At 32.1% G+C, this 16,841-nt stretch overlaps 2 protein-coding genes across 2 annotated transcripts; both read left to right on the forward strand.

The window, feature by feature from the left end:
- The first annotated feature begins 1,891 nt into the window (after positions 1 to 1,891).
- LOC148273313 (uncharacterized) lies at positions 1,892 to 7,074 on the forward strand. The gene is made up of 4 exons (XM_088238886.1): positions 1,892 to 1,952; positions 3,833 to 4,450; positions 5,554 to 5,650; positions 6,744 to 7,074. Exons 1-4 carry the CDS (start codon positions 1,938 to 1,940, stop codon positions 6,884 to 6,886), a joined length of 873 nt encoding a protein of 290 aa, XP_088095012.1. The 5' UTR covers positions 1,892 to 1,937; the 3' UTR covers positions 6,887 to 7,074.
- A 3,503-nt stretch (positions 7,075 to 10,577) lies between these two features.
- On the forward strand, positions 10,578 to 16,800 carry LOC148273314 (uncharacterized). The gene is made up of 4 exons (XM_088238887.1): positions 10,578 to 10,762; positions 11,997 to 12,362; positions 15,360 to 15,456; positions 16,460 to 16,800. Exons 1-4 carry the CDS (start codon positions 10,748 to 10,750, stop codon positions 16,603 to 16,605), a joined length of 624 nt encoding a protein of 207 aa, XP_088095013.1. The 5' UTR covers positions 10,578 to 10,747; the 3' UTR covers positions 16,606 to 16,800.
- The last annotated feature ends 41 nt before the right edge of the window (positions 16,801 to 16,841 follow it).

A 16,841-nucleotide genomic window follows, 5' to 3' on the forward strand; every position in this document is an offset into this window, starting at 1 on the left:
TCCTAATTCTATGGTCTTTCGACTTGTTTTTGAAATGTAACTGTTATTGGTATAACGCTTAAGATAATATTTAGTTTTGTGTAAATCATCCGAACGCTATAATATTTCCTAGTCTGAAGATGCCCATATCAGCATATTTGCTTGCACCCTTTAATGAGAGTGAAAGCGTTTTAAGCAGTTTTGTCGGAAAAACATTTAATGTTTAATTATCGAATAGGATAAACATAATAAAGATCAGCTAGTTTTCTATGACGTTTACGTTGTTTTTGTTTTTAATTAATTTATATCAAGTACCTAGGTATTTACAGTTTATTTAATTTCTTTATTTTCAAAAAATACGTGGAATTTTGTCATTTTCTGAGATAAATCAGTGGTGGTATTATCAGTAGGTGATCTTCTCTACTCCCGAAAGTGTAATTAAGGAGATTCTAAACGAAAATATAAAACTAATTATTCATAGATAGCGCTTTTATATTTTTTTATTGAAAAACGCCATTTTTACTTTCATTTTCAATGGAAATTTTACAAAACTTGGTTTGCGGAAACTTTCACTATATTGATTGCAACAAATACCATAGCAATATAATTTCGGTCCTTTTCACAAAATGGTGTACAAAACAAAAAAATAAGATAAGTTTTACAGGAAAAAGCGTTTACCATAATAAATAATACAATATATTGCATTTGCAAAATAGTAAGGAGTATCTAATACAATAAACATATTACAACAGAGATAAAAAACATTTAAGAAAAGGTAATATAGAAGTATAGGCATCTACAGGGCTTATGACTTGTCAATGGCTGGTTTAAGTGGCCACTTTACACACTGTGTAACATTCACCATTCTGCCTATATTTGAACATCTCTATTCCTTCAATTCTTTCATCTGTCGATGTTTGTGAAGTTAAAGAGCTGAAACCTTTATTTATGCGGGTGAGATTCATCAAATTGAATTATTTCACCTACATACTAGGCAACGCCTGAAAATATTATTTTTTCAATTTCTATACTTCTTCATGGACCAGGTAATTTATCAACAATATTTTGAAATTCAGCTCTTTAACTTCACAAACATCAACAGATGAAATAATTGAAGGAATATAGATGTTCAAATATAGGTAGAATGGTGAATGTTACACAGTGTGTAAAGTGGCAACTTAAACCAGCCATTGACAGGTCATAAGCCCTGTAGATGCCTATACTTCTATATTACCTTATCTTAAATGTTCTTCATCTCTGTTGTAATATGTTAATATAAACAGCTCCCCAGGGAGTTGAATCCAGTCCTTGTCTGCAAAAATTTGGACAAACTCAAAATATTGTTAATACAATAAACTCAACATTACATTACAATAACTATGGCGACTGCTTTTCTTGACATTTGGCTTGCCTACCGCCGGCTAAATGCAATGAATAGCATGATGAATAATAAATAAATAAATAAAAATAGCAGTTTTTGAATATTTTCCATATTTACATCGGTGAAATTCAAATATGTGATTGCGCAGCAGGATTATACGTCGCGAAATGTAAATATTTTGACATTTAATATTAGGTGTTCACGGATGTTGCCTTGTGATCGCGAATACGATAAACAACCATGGTGAGAAATTGTTATCACGTCGCTTATTAGCACGTCAATAGTTATTTGTGATTGAGCTACAGGTCAACGAAACGATCAAGCGGAGAACGAAAAAAAGATCATTCGTACTAGCCCGGCAAGTAAAAGGAAATGGGCAAAATAATGAGTTAATATTATTAATAATGTAATTCCTATTAATACTGACGTGCTCTTGAAATTCGTTATGGTCTAATGCTTGTAATATTATATCATAATTAATTAGCAAATCTCATTATAACAAAGTTCGGCAATTCGCATATAAAATGGATGAGAATTTTTCGGAAATCAGTGTAGGTGAAGTGTCTGATCCTGAAACATGGCTTTCCCTAAGGTATAAGATTTTTTATCTTTACATTTCATACAATAAATTATTAATTTATTGTGTTATGTGTTCAGTTAGTATAAAGTTATTGGTATCAAAATATAGAATAAACATCTTACACTTATTTTATAATAACTTATATTTAAATAGGAGAATTCATGCGTTTGCAAATGAATACGCAAATTATGGAGATATATTTTGAATTTTAAAAGGCAGTGTATCAATTTACTATCTTCTAATTGTAATACCTAAATAATACTATGTTGATTTCAATTGTTTACCGTTTATTGACTTAAATCTGTATTTTAAATGAGTATTTTTCTAATTTTAAGATTCTTTTAAAATAACGTATACGAAAAAATGCACTTCTGTTCTCTTCACTGCAATATACCTATGTATGATATATTTTCTACTAAAATGTAATAATGATTTTTTTTACTCTTCTTAATTCATTTTTATTTTTTTGCCACTTTTGTGTAAAATGCATGTCTGTCTTTATATTTAAAAATGCACTTCTGTTTATTTACACTAAAATATATGTATGTTTAGTATACCCGTATATTTTATACTAATATGTAAATATGATATTTTAAATATTTTTCTTCTAAAGATAATTAATATTTTTTGCTACTTCTGTGTAAAATACACGTCTTTCTTTATTTGTATATATGAATGTAAAACACGTAAAAGCCTACAAGACGTTTAAATAAATAAACAAATAGGTATTAACAATATTTTGAGTTTGTCCAAATTTCTGTAGACAAGAACTGGATTCAACTCCCTGGGGAGCTGTTTATATTAACATATTACAACAGAGATGAAGAACATTTAAGAGAAGGTAATATAGAAGTCTAGGCATCTACAGGGCTTATGACCTGTCAATGGCTGGTTTAAGTGGCCACTTTACACACTGTGTAACATTCACCATTCTGACTATATTTGAACCTCTATATTCCTTCAATTCTTTCATCTGTTGATGTTTGTGAAGTTAAAGAGCTGAAACCTTAACTTAACTTAACCTAACTTCACAACTCCATACAGCAGAAAATTGTGTATCTTTAAGAATATAATATCTTATTTTAAGGAATCTATTTTAGATAGAAAAATAAAATATAACAATATGTATTAATAAAATTAAATCTAATCCCTCTCTAAACACGAGTTTTCACTCTATTTGAGAGGTAGAAACAATAGTATTCATTACCTATGTATGTACAAACTATTTGTAGTTTTATATTTATTTTGTTATTTTTTTTTATGATTAAAAAATAATAATTTTAAAATGTTATTCTTAACTGGCGTTTTTAAAAAAAATGAAAAATGCGTCTTTTCAGTTTTTGTAGTTAATTATCGACGCATTCCATAAATTGGATTGTATTTACGAATGAAACGATTTGTCTATTTTGTTTTTCAAATTTGCAGTGCAATTAAAGTATTTTTCATTCATCGATGTATTATGAATATAGTCACTAGATGCAGTACTAAGCACCCGTCTCGTGTTCCACACAACTTAAGTTCCGGAACTTAACTCATAGTCAGTAAATTTGAAGCAGTGCAAAAACACGCGACATACAGATTTGACTACACCGTAAACTGGCATCGCCGGACGGTGAGTCTTTTTTACCCTACTGCGCATTTTGAGCGGCAATGTTGACGTGACAACGCTCATTTTTCAGAAAATAATTTCAAACTGTTGTTCTAAGAAGCATCATCTCTATTTAGTCATTGGATTAACTAGGATTTTAAGAAATAAGGTTCGAAAAAAATCCGCGTTTGAAAACGAAATACAAGTTGTGGTAGAACGTGGATGACACAAAAAATTGTTTTGATTTGCTTCACTGGTGACTATCAATTCTTATTTAATTAAATGTTTTTATATTTTTTTATAGGTATTTGTCTTTGCTGCACTCCTGGCTGTTAGTTCTGCACATCCAGCTGTATCCCACAGCAATATTGTCCAAGAGTTTGGTCGTTCTGGTTACAAATCTGGCTATGGCTCAAATTATGGTTCCGGCTATGGTTTGGGCTATGGTTCTGGCTATGGTTTGGGCCAAGGTGCCGGCTACGGCTTAGGTTACGGTTCTGGGTACGGCCACAATAACCCACACCAAGGCTACAATTACCCTTACCACGGCTACAATTCTTTCAACCATGGCCCTGTAACCACCACTCAGTGGGGCCGCGGACTCGGATATAATAACCATAGATACGGCAACTTAGGGTACAACAATGGATGGAATTATGGAAAATCAGGGTACAGTAATGGATGGGACAATGGCAAATTAGGATACAATAATGGATGGAACTATGGAAAATCAGGATACGGAGGTTTAGATCACGGAAACAATGGCTATAACAACTTAGGATACAACTTGGGATATAACAAGTATGGGTACAACTTGGGTTATGACAACGGGTACAACGGTTTTGGTCACGGTAATTCCGGGTATGACGGATTAGGAGGCTATGGACATGGGCTCCATCAAGGATACGGCGAACATCATTATGTAAGATATCAAATCAATTATTAAATAATCTAACACAGTTCTCTAGTTTTTAGCAAATATGCCAAATAAAAATAGACATATCGTGGGCATACAAGAGAAATTGACCAAGTGACAAAATCAATAATGTTCAGGGGAGCCAGTTTAGTGTTTTTCTAGAGTTCAATTGCTTCTTAAAGATCAGGTTTTTCAAGTAGGTGGTTGATAATTTTACATTATATGTACGGTACTTTTAACTTTATTGTAAAGTATAATTGTATTTAAAAACATTATTACTTTAAAATTTAAAAAAAATACAAAATTAGTCAATTTTACCTGTAAAATTTGACATGAAACTTTGCAGATAATCATTTTTGTTTCGTTCATTGAGGGCGGTAGTATTTTATTTTATAACTATAAATTATGTTTTTGAGATTTTTTATTTCAATAATCCATTTTTTTATATTTATGAAGGTTAAATAAACACAGAAATACAAAATAAATGAAAAAGAAAGAAACAGTTACTAAAGAATGAATTTTATTAATGAACTTTTTATTAAAAAAAACCGTATCTGTCAAATACAAAACGTATACTAACTTACTAACTACTAACTCTAACTAACTCTTTACTAGTGACATCACCTATTAGTAAAATTGACAAACTGTTAAGAGTACTTGGTCAATTTTTTGGATCTTAAATTTACTAATAAAAGTGACGATGTGTGTTGGTCAGTTTTACTTGTCAAAAATCCGTGAGCTGCATCAAATGGTCACAAATTTTACAAATTGAATCCTTTTTAGAGTGTCGGATCGACTTAGCATTTACCAGTCAAGCATTATGCTAATTGCTGATACGATGTCAAAAAGTCAATAATCTCAATTTCGCCATTTTTGCAAATGGTCACTTTTACTTGTATAACCACGATATGCACCACTGTAAATGTTGTGGAAAAAGTGTTTTCTGAGGTGTACCACAGGGAATGAAATGTCCACCATAGTAGTTGCTAAAATACAAAACCAATGTTCTGATAGGACACATGGTATTAGAATGTAACACCGTTGTGTTACTTACATATTTGATCGTCGTTTATTGTTGAAACTCCTGATGTTTTATATATTTTTTTCAGACATCTCCCAAGTATTCATTTGACTATGGCGTGAAGGACCCCAACACCGGAGATGTAAAGTCTCAACAAGAAGTAAGAGATGGCGGAGTCGTGAAAGGTACAGTTTTCTTATGTTTTGATTAACAACAAGTTCCCATTCACCATTTCCATAGCCTCACCCATTGGTGGATAGAGCACTGCTTTGGTACTCCATTTAGAAAGTTCATCAGTGATTATCAGGCTAAGCAAAAAAAAATGTTTTCCATTTTTATGTACAGTATTATCATCGCTATGATTTTTTAAAGATTAATGATGAAGTTACTCCCGTTACGAGGTGTTGTCGACGATTTGACCTGACATTTAAAAATAGAACCCCGTACGTATGAAAACACGCTAAACATGGCAACAAGGCTTCCTGGAAACCGGAAATCTTTCGAAACACATAATTCATTGCCAATTCTTAATAGCGGTTGACCAGAACCTGTGACGTTTTAAAGTAGTTCATTTTTATCAAAACGTATTTTTTTCATGCATTTTTAAGAAAATTCACTGTACAAATAATCGCTTTAATTTTTACGGTGCGTTAGAAAACGTTTTTTTTAGATTAAATTTCCTGTAGCACTAAACTTCCTCATAGCAGCGTAGCTATCATTTTTATATATGTCTGGGGAGACGACCAACAGAGTTATGTATGTGAAATAGAACCAGTGCCTCGTAGTACAGTGGCTGACGCGTTTACCTACCGTGTTTGAGGTCCTGGGTTCGATTCTTGCCAGATTGGACGTGAAAAATGTTAAGGTGGTTCTGGACTCCCTCCACATATCTGAAAACCGTTTTAAAGACCGTGGACATGGTGACATGTTTTTCCTTTTTTTTTTTTACTTTATAAACCGCTATTTTCATTGAATTTAACTGTACTGCTTTAATTGCCCCTTCCACTGTGAGTTTGGCAAGTTATGTAGTTATGTAGTAGTTCCAATTGACCAAATAGCGATTACACGAACAGTAGCAAAAAAGAAGAAGTGTATAACGGATCACCTTAACTTCCATGTAACAAAAAATATAAAAATACCTTTCAATTTAAGCATAACGTAGTACGGATAAGTAAATGGTGTGAAAAAATATTTTCTCAGGTGTACCACAGGGATTGAAATAAGGACCCATCTTATTCCATTTCAACCAAGAATCCTGACAATTTGTATTTATTCCAGGTCAGTACTCCTTGGTGGAACCTGATGGCTCTGTGCGAGTGGTAGACTATGCAGCTGATGATGTCCACGGCTTCAATGCTCAAGTCAAGAAGATTGGACCTTCCATTCATCCATCCCCTCAATATTACAAAAAGCACTACTAAAAATTCATTGTACCTTTTACATCCATAATTTTGTGTTGTAGTTTATCTATTTTAATGTCAATCATTTCAATTTACAATTTTATTTTCTTCTTACAATCATTTTTACGTGGCATGTATTCAACAGTTATTTTTGTTTTGTTTAACGTACTTTATATTATTTTTACTCTTCATTACATGTTTTTTAATGCTATTATTATTATTTTATTTGCGTTTTTATTGATATTGTATTATGTCGTTTATCTAGTCTTATTAATTTATCTTTAGCAGCAACTGCAAAGAATTTTACCTTTCATTATTTTTTTACTATTGATGATATTATAAAAAACGAATATCGTAATAAATTATTGTTTGAACTTCAAACTATTTGGTATTAATAAAATAACTCCTCCCGATATGAAAATATTTGACCAGTTTATATTTTTCGCATTCGATGCTTCTGTCCTTCCATTCCCTTTCCAAACTTGCCGTCATACTTTTCACCATACCAATTTACAAAGAATCAGGTTGGGGTCCAGTGGCTAATGTCGGATCAGATGTCCGAGGTTCGAGCCTGGTGCCCATTTCCCAATAGTCAATTGTTTAACATATTACAACAGAGATGATGAACATTTAAAAGAAGGTAATATAGAAGTCTAGGCATCTACAGGGCTTATGACCTGTCAATGGCTGGTTTAAGTGGCCACGTTACACACTGTGTAACATTCACCATTCTGCCTATATTTGAACATCTATATTCCTTCAATTCTTTCATCTGTTGATGTTTGTAAAGTTAAAGAGCTAACGGTAATATTATTTAACCGATTATACATACATACCTGTAGATAGATGATAAATATTTGAAGTTAGTGATATTCATAACTCAAATATGCCAAAAACGTAGTTAGCCGGTTTTCCTTGTATACCCACGATGTATTCTTTTATTTAAATAAATAAATAAAAGGCGCATTGCAAAGTTGCATATCCCTTCTTATATACTGTAAAAATAATTATTGATTATACTGAGAAAAATCACTTTGAATGTTTGACATTTTTTTCAACATATTTTGGACATGATTCATAAAAACAACTTAGTTCCTTTGAATTGTTTCAATGGATAAGTTTTGAAAAAATAATCTAGTAAATGTAATTAATGGAATAATGTAATAATCATCATCATTCCCTTTCCACCCCTAATGGTGCATAGGGCACTGCATTGGTATACCAATTGCAGCGAATCTTAATCATTTTTGTTACATGAAGGTAAGATGATTAGTCTTACGCTACAGGTACCAGTCCAGGGACTATTAAATATTCTATAAACGTTCTATAATATAATATTTCATGTCAACCATGTCGGGAATCGTAGCCGTAAGATGTACCCGAGTATCCGAACCTTATCCGACACATCCTTACTGCAGGTTTCGGCTAAGCCGATGTTTCGGCCAAATTTAGGCCGAAACGAAACCAAAACGAAAATCAAAACTTCAGACGTTCACTACATGCTGTGTATCTCGATCGTGTGTTACATGAAGGTAAGGCGATCTGTTTTACGCTTCAGGGAAAGTTAAATATTTCAGTTTTAAATAATCTGCAGCATTTAACTCTTTATAACGCAAACTTCTTTAAAATATATATATTGGATCTGTGAAGTCTACGAAGTTTGGTACTAGATCTTTACAATACATAGGTTTCAAGGAATTTAATAAATTGCCACAAAAATTTAAAGTACCTATTTCAAAATATAGAAACAGGACGTGCGAATTGAAGAATTATTTTTTCCAGAAGTACTTTGAATAAATAATGTTAGTTTATAGAGAATGCGCATCTTGAACATATACCTTTTAATATTTCACCGTTTTTGCTTGTATATGTAATTTTTAATACTATTTAAATGTTATTTGTGTTTTTTTCTTTTTATATACTTTTTTTGGCTTGTATACATAATTTCAATTTTTTCAACGTTTTTGATAAAAAAAATTAACCTGTATTGGGTGTGCGCATATTTTGTTAATTAAAAAAAATGATTTTATTTTGTACTAGTTCAGTATGTATATATACATCCATGTAATTTTTAAACTTTTTCAATTTTCTTTCCCAGATTGCATAATGTAAACATTATTTTGAATTTATTTCCATGCCTAGTATTCTGTTTATTCTGTTATTTTCAAGTATTTTTCATGCCCTTTTTAATTTGTAGTATATCATAATTTTAATTTTTCTGCTTTTGTTAAATAATATTATAGTTTAAAATTTAAAAACGTCTCTAAAAAAATTATTATCTGTATGTCCCTAAATGGGTTTTTTTTTAAAAACTCCTTGGGAATATTGTATATAATTATGTATAATATGTTTACAATATAATAAAAAAATAAAAATAAAAAAATAAAAAAAAAAAAATCAGTTCTTTCGTTAGATTTCTGACAATAAACGTGTTTTTTAAATTTTCAAAACTTTCAAAATTAAATGAAAAAACGTCCGACAATTGGAGTCAATGACTCAACATCATCACCATTCCATTTCCGCACCGAATGGTGCATGCGGCACTGCATTGGTACAACGATTGCAGCGTATCTTGATCATTTTAATGTTTTTTACATGAACGTACGATGATCAGTCTTACGCTCCAGGTTCCAATCCAGGGACAATTAAAAATTCTAGTGTAAAAACACCTTTTTATATAAGTATTTCATGTCAACCATGTAGGGAATCGGATCCGAGACCTCTTGCATGGTAGGCATACGCGCTGACCATTACACCACGAGGCCGACAGAATGTAATAAATACAAACTAATTTAGAAAACATTTTTAAAAAAGCAAGTGCTTACACTTACACACATATATATATTACAATATTCGAGTTCGTCCAAATGTTTGTAGACAAAAGACTGGATTTCACCCCCTCGGGAGTCATTAAGATTAACAAATTACAACAGGGATGGAGAATACCTTAAAAAGGGAATATGGAAGTCTAGGCATTTACAGGGCTTATGACCTGTCATTGGCTGGTTTAAGTGACCACTTAACACACTGTGTAACATTTACCATTCTGCCAATGTTTGAACATCCATATTTCTTCAATTCGTTCATTTGTTTATTTAAGTGAAGTTACCTTTTAGTTGAAGAAACCTTTATTGTTGTAAAGAGATTCATCTGACTGAACTATTTCACATACTAGGCAACGCCTGAAAATAATTTTCCAATTTTTAAACTTCTTCTTGGACCAGTTGGTTTTATTACAATATTCGAGTTTGTCCAAATGTCTGTAGACATATATTTGCGTTCTTATGATTTAACCAAATATTTCAATTTTGATGGCCATTTTCAACGAGTTGTATAACTCACTATTAGAAAACGGAAATCAAGTTGTGGATTTCGAACCTCGGACCTCTGATCCGTGAGTCCGCGTCACTGCGGGAGTGGGGATAAGAAAAACAACCCGGTTTATAATTTGTTCTTTTAAATTTCTAAATTTAGAGGGTTTTACCCCAGTATCAGGCGCTTTAGATCAAAAATAAAATTCTAGCGAATCGGAAAGGAGCATGGAAAGGAAATATTAAATCGATTCGTTCGGACTTCTCAAATAATTAATGGCGTTAAAAAATACAATCATTTAAATGTTTCCAAATACTTAACAGTCGATAAAGCAGAAAAACCTTACTTTGATCTTGAACCTTTCTACGCTCTGTTGAATTCGGATCCATGATCCAACTTTATAGTGCTGTACAATACAACGGGCTCCACAGTTAGATTGGGCAATACTATTTTCGTGGTAACCTTTAAGTTTAGAAGCTTCATCGATTTCTATTGATTTGTCGTATAAAAGATCAGCGACAACAGATTACAGCATCAGTTCGTGATCTCATACAGTCGTGTTACGCCGAAATGTCTTACATCAAGGTAAATTAGTATTATTAAATAAAGTCGTGGGGTTATCAGAGCATGACTTTACCTTCTTTAATATAATGGAGTTTGGACGCCCAAGTTAAATAATTTGAAACGAGTGCGTGGGATATTTTGTGCATTTTTTGAACTATCAAAACGCAAGGCGACAAAAACCATTCCGAATATGGAAGTCTATAGATTTACAAGGCTTATGACCGGTCATTGGCTGGTTTAAGCGGCCTCTTTTCACACTGTGTAACATTCACCTTTCTGCCCGTGTTTAAACATCCACAGTTCCTCAGCTCTTCCATCTGTCGACTTTTGTGAAGTAAAGGAGCTAAAACCTTTATCATGTGAGTGAGATTCATCCGGCTGAACCAAATCACCTAAGCCTGAAAACAATTTTCTATTTTTCTATACTTTTTCTTTTACTAGTTAGTAGATTCTACTATCTTTTGAGTATCTGCAAATGTTTGCAGACAGGCTGGATTTCCTCCCTAGGGAGTTATTCCAATCTAAATTTGTTGCAACAGAGAGGGAATACATTTTTGAGAAGGGAATATGGAAGTCTAACCCGTATTCCCAAAAATAGTGTTATATCAAAGGCAAATAATTATTATGAATGTTGCAGTGTCTCAGTAAAATATTTCCTATTGTTTTTGTAATATATTTCACAAACAAAATACCCAAGGGAAGAAGTTGGACTACAAATAGAAATAATACAAGCAGAAGAGCCATAGATAAATACGTATTTGTTAGTGTTGCCACATTTAAATTCCTTTTTGTAATAAAATTGTCCCAGGTGTTTCAAGAATAACAATTCGACAAAGCAATAGCAATGACCACTTGACAATAGTCAAGTGTATCACAAAATGTCATGACTTTCCAGCGTAAGGCCTTAAAAGAGCCTGACTTCTGAGTGGCGAGCGAGTATCCTCATATTGATAGATCAAGACAAGATCTGGTCTATCTTAGCGATTTTTTAAATCTTTAAAGACTTACACCAAAAAAATCCAGATCTTGTCTCGAGTTTACAATACGACACAATTACTGTTCATTGTGATCGCTCAAATGCTTAGCATGTTTTTAAATACGTCGATAGTTGTGATTGAGCTACTGGTTTTGGCTATGTTTTATTAGGTCAAAAGCGAACCTTTGCGAGTACCCTTTAAGCATATACTTCGTATCTAGATCAACTTTGAAAAGGTATTTTGTTTTTCAAATTGTATTTTTTCTGTATTATTTTTAGGTCTACCTTTGTTTTGCTCTCGTGTCTGTCTGCGGGGCATTCCCCGCTTTATCTCACTCCAATTATATCCAGGGACATCCTAAATTTGCCCACGATACAGACCTAGTATACGACCCCAACCAAGGCCACGGGCTCGGACTGGCCTACGGCCCAGGGGCTTATGACGCGTACGGGATTAATGAAGGGTTGGCGTACGGCCCTGCGGTACCCCATGCGGGGAATGAAGGGTTGGTGTACGGGAACGGACTGACCCACGGAGGATTGAACTATCCCGGAGTCTATGAGGGGCTGGGGTACGCTGGAGCCGGTTATGGCCACCCTGGAGAAGGATATGAAAAGCATGGATATAATAATGATGACGACCACGTAAGTTACTCTTTTTATTGTAATGAACTATTTGTGTCTTTATTCTATATTCTGTGTTGTTTTTAATAATTTATTATATATACCTAAGCCAATTACAACAGTGTCATGAAGAAACATAAATGCAAGAAACTGAAGAAAAAGAACATAAAACGATGTAGCAAAGACAAACAAGGGCAAAACAATAATGGTATACAACATATTCATAAAAACGAAAGACGTAAGGCTTCTAGCTAAACCATGCCAATCCAACTTCATTCCACACTGTTTAGTCGCGAAGAGATTAGTCGAGAAGAATTATAAACTCTTTTTAATATTTTCTGTAGTTTCTTGTTTAATATCCACAATATCTTGTTTTTCTTAAAGCTCTATCTAGTATCACTAATATATTCTTGTCTATTAACTTTTTTTCATCTATTAAGTCATATAGAGCATAGAATTAAGAGTCCTGAAGGATCGTATACATCGGACTGTGTCCAAAAAAAACCCCACTTCGCCGCGCGTATGCGTGAAGTCACCGCGTAACGTTGCCAGATCCTGAAAAATATAATCATAACACAAATGTAAGATGATATATATTTTTTTAAAGTTCTCTAAATTTTTTTTGTACACATAGAAACATTGATTGACGTAACATAGCAGATAAGGAAAGGGTCATTAAATTAGAGTAATTGAAATAATGAACTTTGAATTAAAAAAATGTAACAAATTTTATTTTACTTAAAGCGGATATTTTTGTCATGTTAATAATATACGATGAGCAAAGTAGCGTAAAAAATTTGATTACCCTGGCAACACTAACAAAATGTTCATTTTGTTTTCTTTGACAATCTGACAGATGTAAAAATAATTAAATTTTTAAGTAATGCATTTGCTACTCACACGTGCATTTGCTACTTACACTTGAAATGTGATCGCATCTTGTTTATTTTTTATCCCAGCAGTATTTCTACACTTTAAAACGACACAACACGGCACAGTTAAATTCAAATAGAAAGTTGCGTACTGAGAGACGTCTACAAAGAAACTAATGGGTCAAAACGTAAAACTACTCCTTTAAGAGTAGTTTAGTCGCCTTCTGTTTGATGCGCGTATGCGGTTTCTGTGGTATTCTTAATTCTATGTATACGAGTATATCAATATAATATTTTCTAATAGTCTTTTGTCTGTCTCTATTTAGATTATTTACAAGTTTATTGTCCCTATCTAGTTTTTTACACATTTTATAGAGTGTGTAAAATAGGCTTTTTTCAATATTTTTCTATAATTTGTAATACCTAGTTTTTTGTCTATATCTAAGTATTTCTAATATGTTATTGTCTATCTAGCCTATATTTCAAATATTTTCCAACAACTGGTATTGCTTTTTAATCTTAATACTTTTTTTATAACTTTATTCAGAGAAACATAAATAATAAATATTTGTATAAAATTTATATTTGAAGCACTAACATTGTAGTTATTCATTATTATAAAATATATATAAAACAACTTTGTTTTTAACCACTTACATTTTATTTTTTCTAAGCTACACAAGCATCTTTATCAAAGTATAATTCACTAATAAATTATATCCTATTTTATTTTAAAAGTGATTACAAAATATTATATCGAACATATGGAGCGATGTGATATTTAGTAATCGCTGTTAAAATAAAATAAATAGGATACAATTAATTAGTTAGTTATACCTTGATAAAGAAGCTTGTGTAGCTTTCAAAGCTAAGCCCGGTTTCAAACCGGTCGTTAGAAGAAATAAGTGGTTAAAAACAAAGTAGTATTATATTTCTTTTAAATATTTGTATTTTTATCAAAAACCAATATGGTCAATAACTATAATATTTTTTTGTTTATTAACGGCTATTGTCCATTTATAAAATTTATAGGGTTTTAATATTGCAATATAAGAATAGTTAAAACATTTAAAAAATAAAGAGAAAAGAAGCATTGACAAACATAAGGGACATCAAGACAAGATCTGGACTATTTATTTAGTGCTCGTATAAATCGCTGAAACCAAAAAAGTCCAGATCTTGTCTTGAGTTAACAATACTACAAAGAATGGAGAATTAAGGCCATAGTTTATTCTATGCTGATCGATGAACAGTACTTCATTGTTTCTCAACCTACGAGTCGGAATATGGAATTTTACTTGTCCCAGTAATATTGGCACATCGATTATACCATTTAGTATGCCAAACATACATATGGAGTCAATATTAGTTCTACGTTTTTGTAGACTAAAAATATTTGGCATTTATTTATTTATTTAACTTTTTGTACTTAATGCTATTTGTACATTGGTTGGCTTATTGCCAAATAGAAATTTCTTCCAACCAACTAATAAAATGAAAGTTTTATTTTTATAAATCAAGTTACAGAACATATTCAATAGAAAATAAAGATTAAAAACCTAAAGATATATAAAAATAGAAATAAACGTACCTTAAATCAAAACTATTACTCAATGGGAAAAAGGAAAAAAGAGGAAAAAGGAAAGAAGGAGAGATTAAGGAAGAGAAATGAGATATTTCTTCAGACGTGATTTAAACAGAGAAAATGACATGTGGTAACATCTTTGATGGACTATTTAAACAGAGATAATGTGGTAACATCTTTGATGGACTACATTATCTCTGTTTAAATCACGATCATTGAACATTGACTCTATATCAGCAGAAGAATAATTACCTCTCTCTAGTCCAAGCACCCACGCTACTTTTTGAAGCAAGCAATCGATGTTGGACTGATTCAATGTGATGTATGCGATTCACATAGAATGGAGACCAGACCACGGAGGCATATTCTAGAAGAGGGTGAACAGTTGAGCAATAAAGAGTTGATAATAATAATAAAAATACAGTCAAGTTACCACCCGTATAGAATACCTAGATATTTGAGTAGGTACTACGTGTGAATAATCACTATGGTAGATGATTACTTATACTGCAAAAGCATTCTACCTCGGCATTTTTTTAACCGAATTGATTTTAATTTCAGACTTATCCCAAATACGCTTTTAACTATGGAGTGAACGACCCTCACACAGGAGACGTTAAGTCTCAGCACGAAGAGAGGGATGGGGACGTTGTCAAAGGTAACTATTTTTTTTCCGCTATAACCTTTAAACAACAAATTTACATTTTTACTGCCTTGATGGTCACCTGTACCAAAAAAAGTTTAAAGTGAAATTTAGTCAAAGACGAGCGTCAAATTAAACAGAATGGGTTGAACGAAAAATAAAACAGCCATTGATGTACAATGTATACACGAGATGCAGCACTAAGCTCCCGTTCTGTGTTCCATTCAACTTAAGTTCCGGAACTTAACTTGTAGTCAGTAAATGGGAAGTAGCGTAAAAAGGCGCAACATACAGCTTTGAATTGACAGTAAACTGGCAAAGACAGTTAGTCTTTTTTAATGTTGACGCGAGTTGTCGCGAGTGTGAGTAGCTCATTTTTCAGAACACAATTTCAAACTATCATTCCATAAATCAGCATCTATATTTTATTATACCTCAGGGAAAACCGCACGTTTTGTCTTAATTCAATTTATTCTGTTTGACAAAATGTAATAATGATTTCAATTTAATCTTTTTTAACTTAATTTTTTTTTTGCAACTACCTCTAATTTTTTTTTCAATATCTTTTGACAAGTGTTAAGCAAGGCTCCAGTTTTAGTCCTTTGATAAAAAATTAAACCCAATTAAAATGAAATATAATTGATCAGTTTTTGAATATCTTTTGATTGGTGTTAAGCAAGGCTCCAGTTTTGGCCCTTTGATAAAAAAAACGCAATTAAAATGAAATATTAATGATGTCTGATTAATGATTTTACCTTAAAACAAAAATAGAAACTCTTGATTTTTAAACACTAATTTTTGTAAATGCGTACCAGTTTCGGAGCAACACGTGCTGCTTTGTCGATGTATAATTTAGAAATTAATATAAATCCTTTATTATAATTTTAACAGTATCTGACAAAATCAGTCTGCAATTAAATAAAAAACAAGTGGTTGAAAACAAAGCATTTAAATAATATATATAATGAATAAACATAAAGCAAGTGCTTCAAATAAACATTTTTAAATTATTTTACAGGTCAGTATTCACTCGTAGAACCTGACGGTTCTATCAGAATCGTAAACTACACAGCTGATGATGTCCACGGATTCCAAGCCGAAGTAAAGAAAATTGGACCATCAATACACGAAGTTCCCCATGATCACGATATTTATAAAAGATAGACCATTCATTTGATAGCTCATTATCTGATCTGCGACGTTGTTGTAATGTGTCACAATTTTTGAACGAAATTGATACGAACGACCGAAACAAAAGATATGTTTAACTGTCTCCTGAGGGAATTAATTGTATGTAGGTATTATGAATAAATTATATTTATTGATAATGAATGATTTATTAAATTTGTACTCTTATAATAACTGTTTCCTTTTTTCTCCTTCTCGCTATTGTCTCGTAA

The sequence above is a fragment of the Micrasema longulum genome, unplaced genomic scaffold (genome assembly GCF_059751315.1).
Source record: "Micrasema longulum isolate JH-2025_06_02 unplaced genomic scaffold, ASM5975131v1 h1tg001995l, whole genome shotgun sequence".
Classification (NCBI taxonomy): Eukaryota; Metazoa; Arthropoda; class Insecta; order Trichoptera; family Brachycentridae; genus Micrasema; species Micrasema longulum.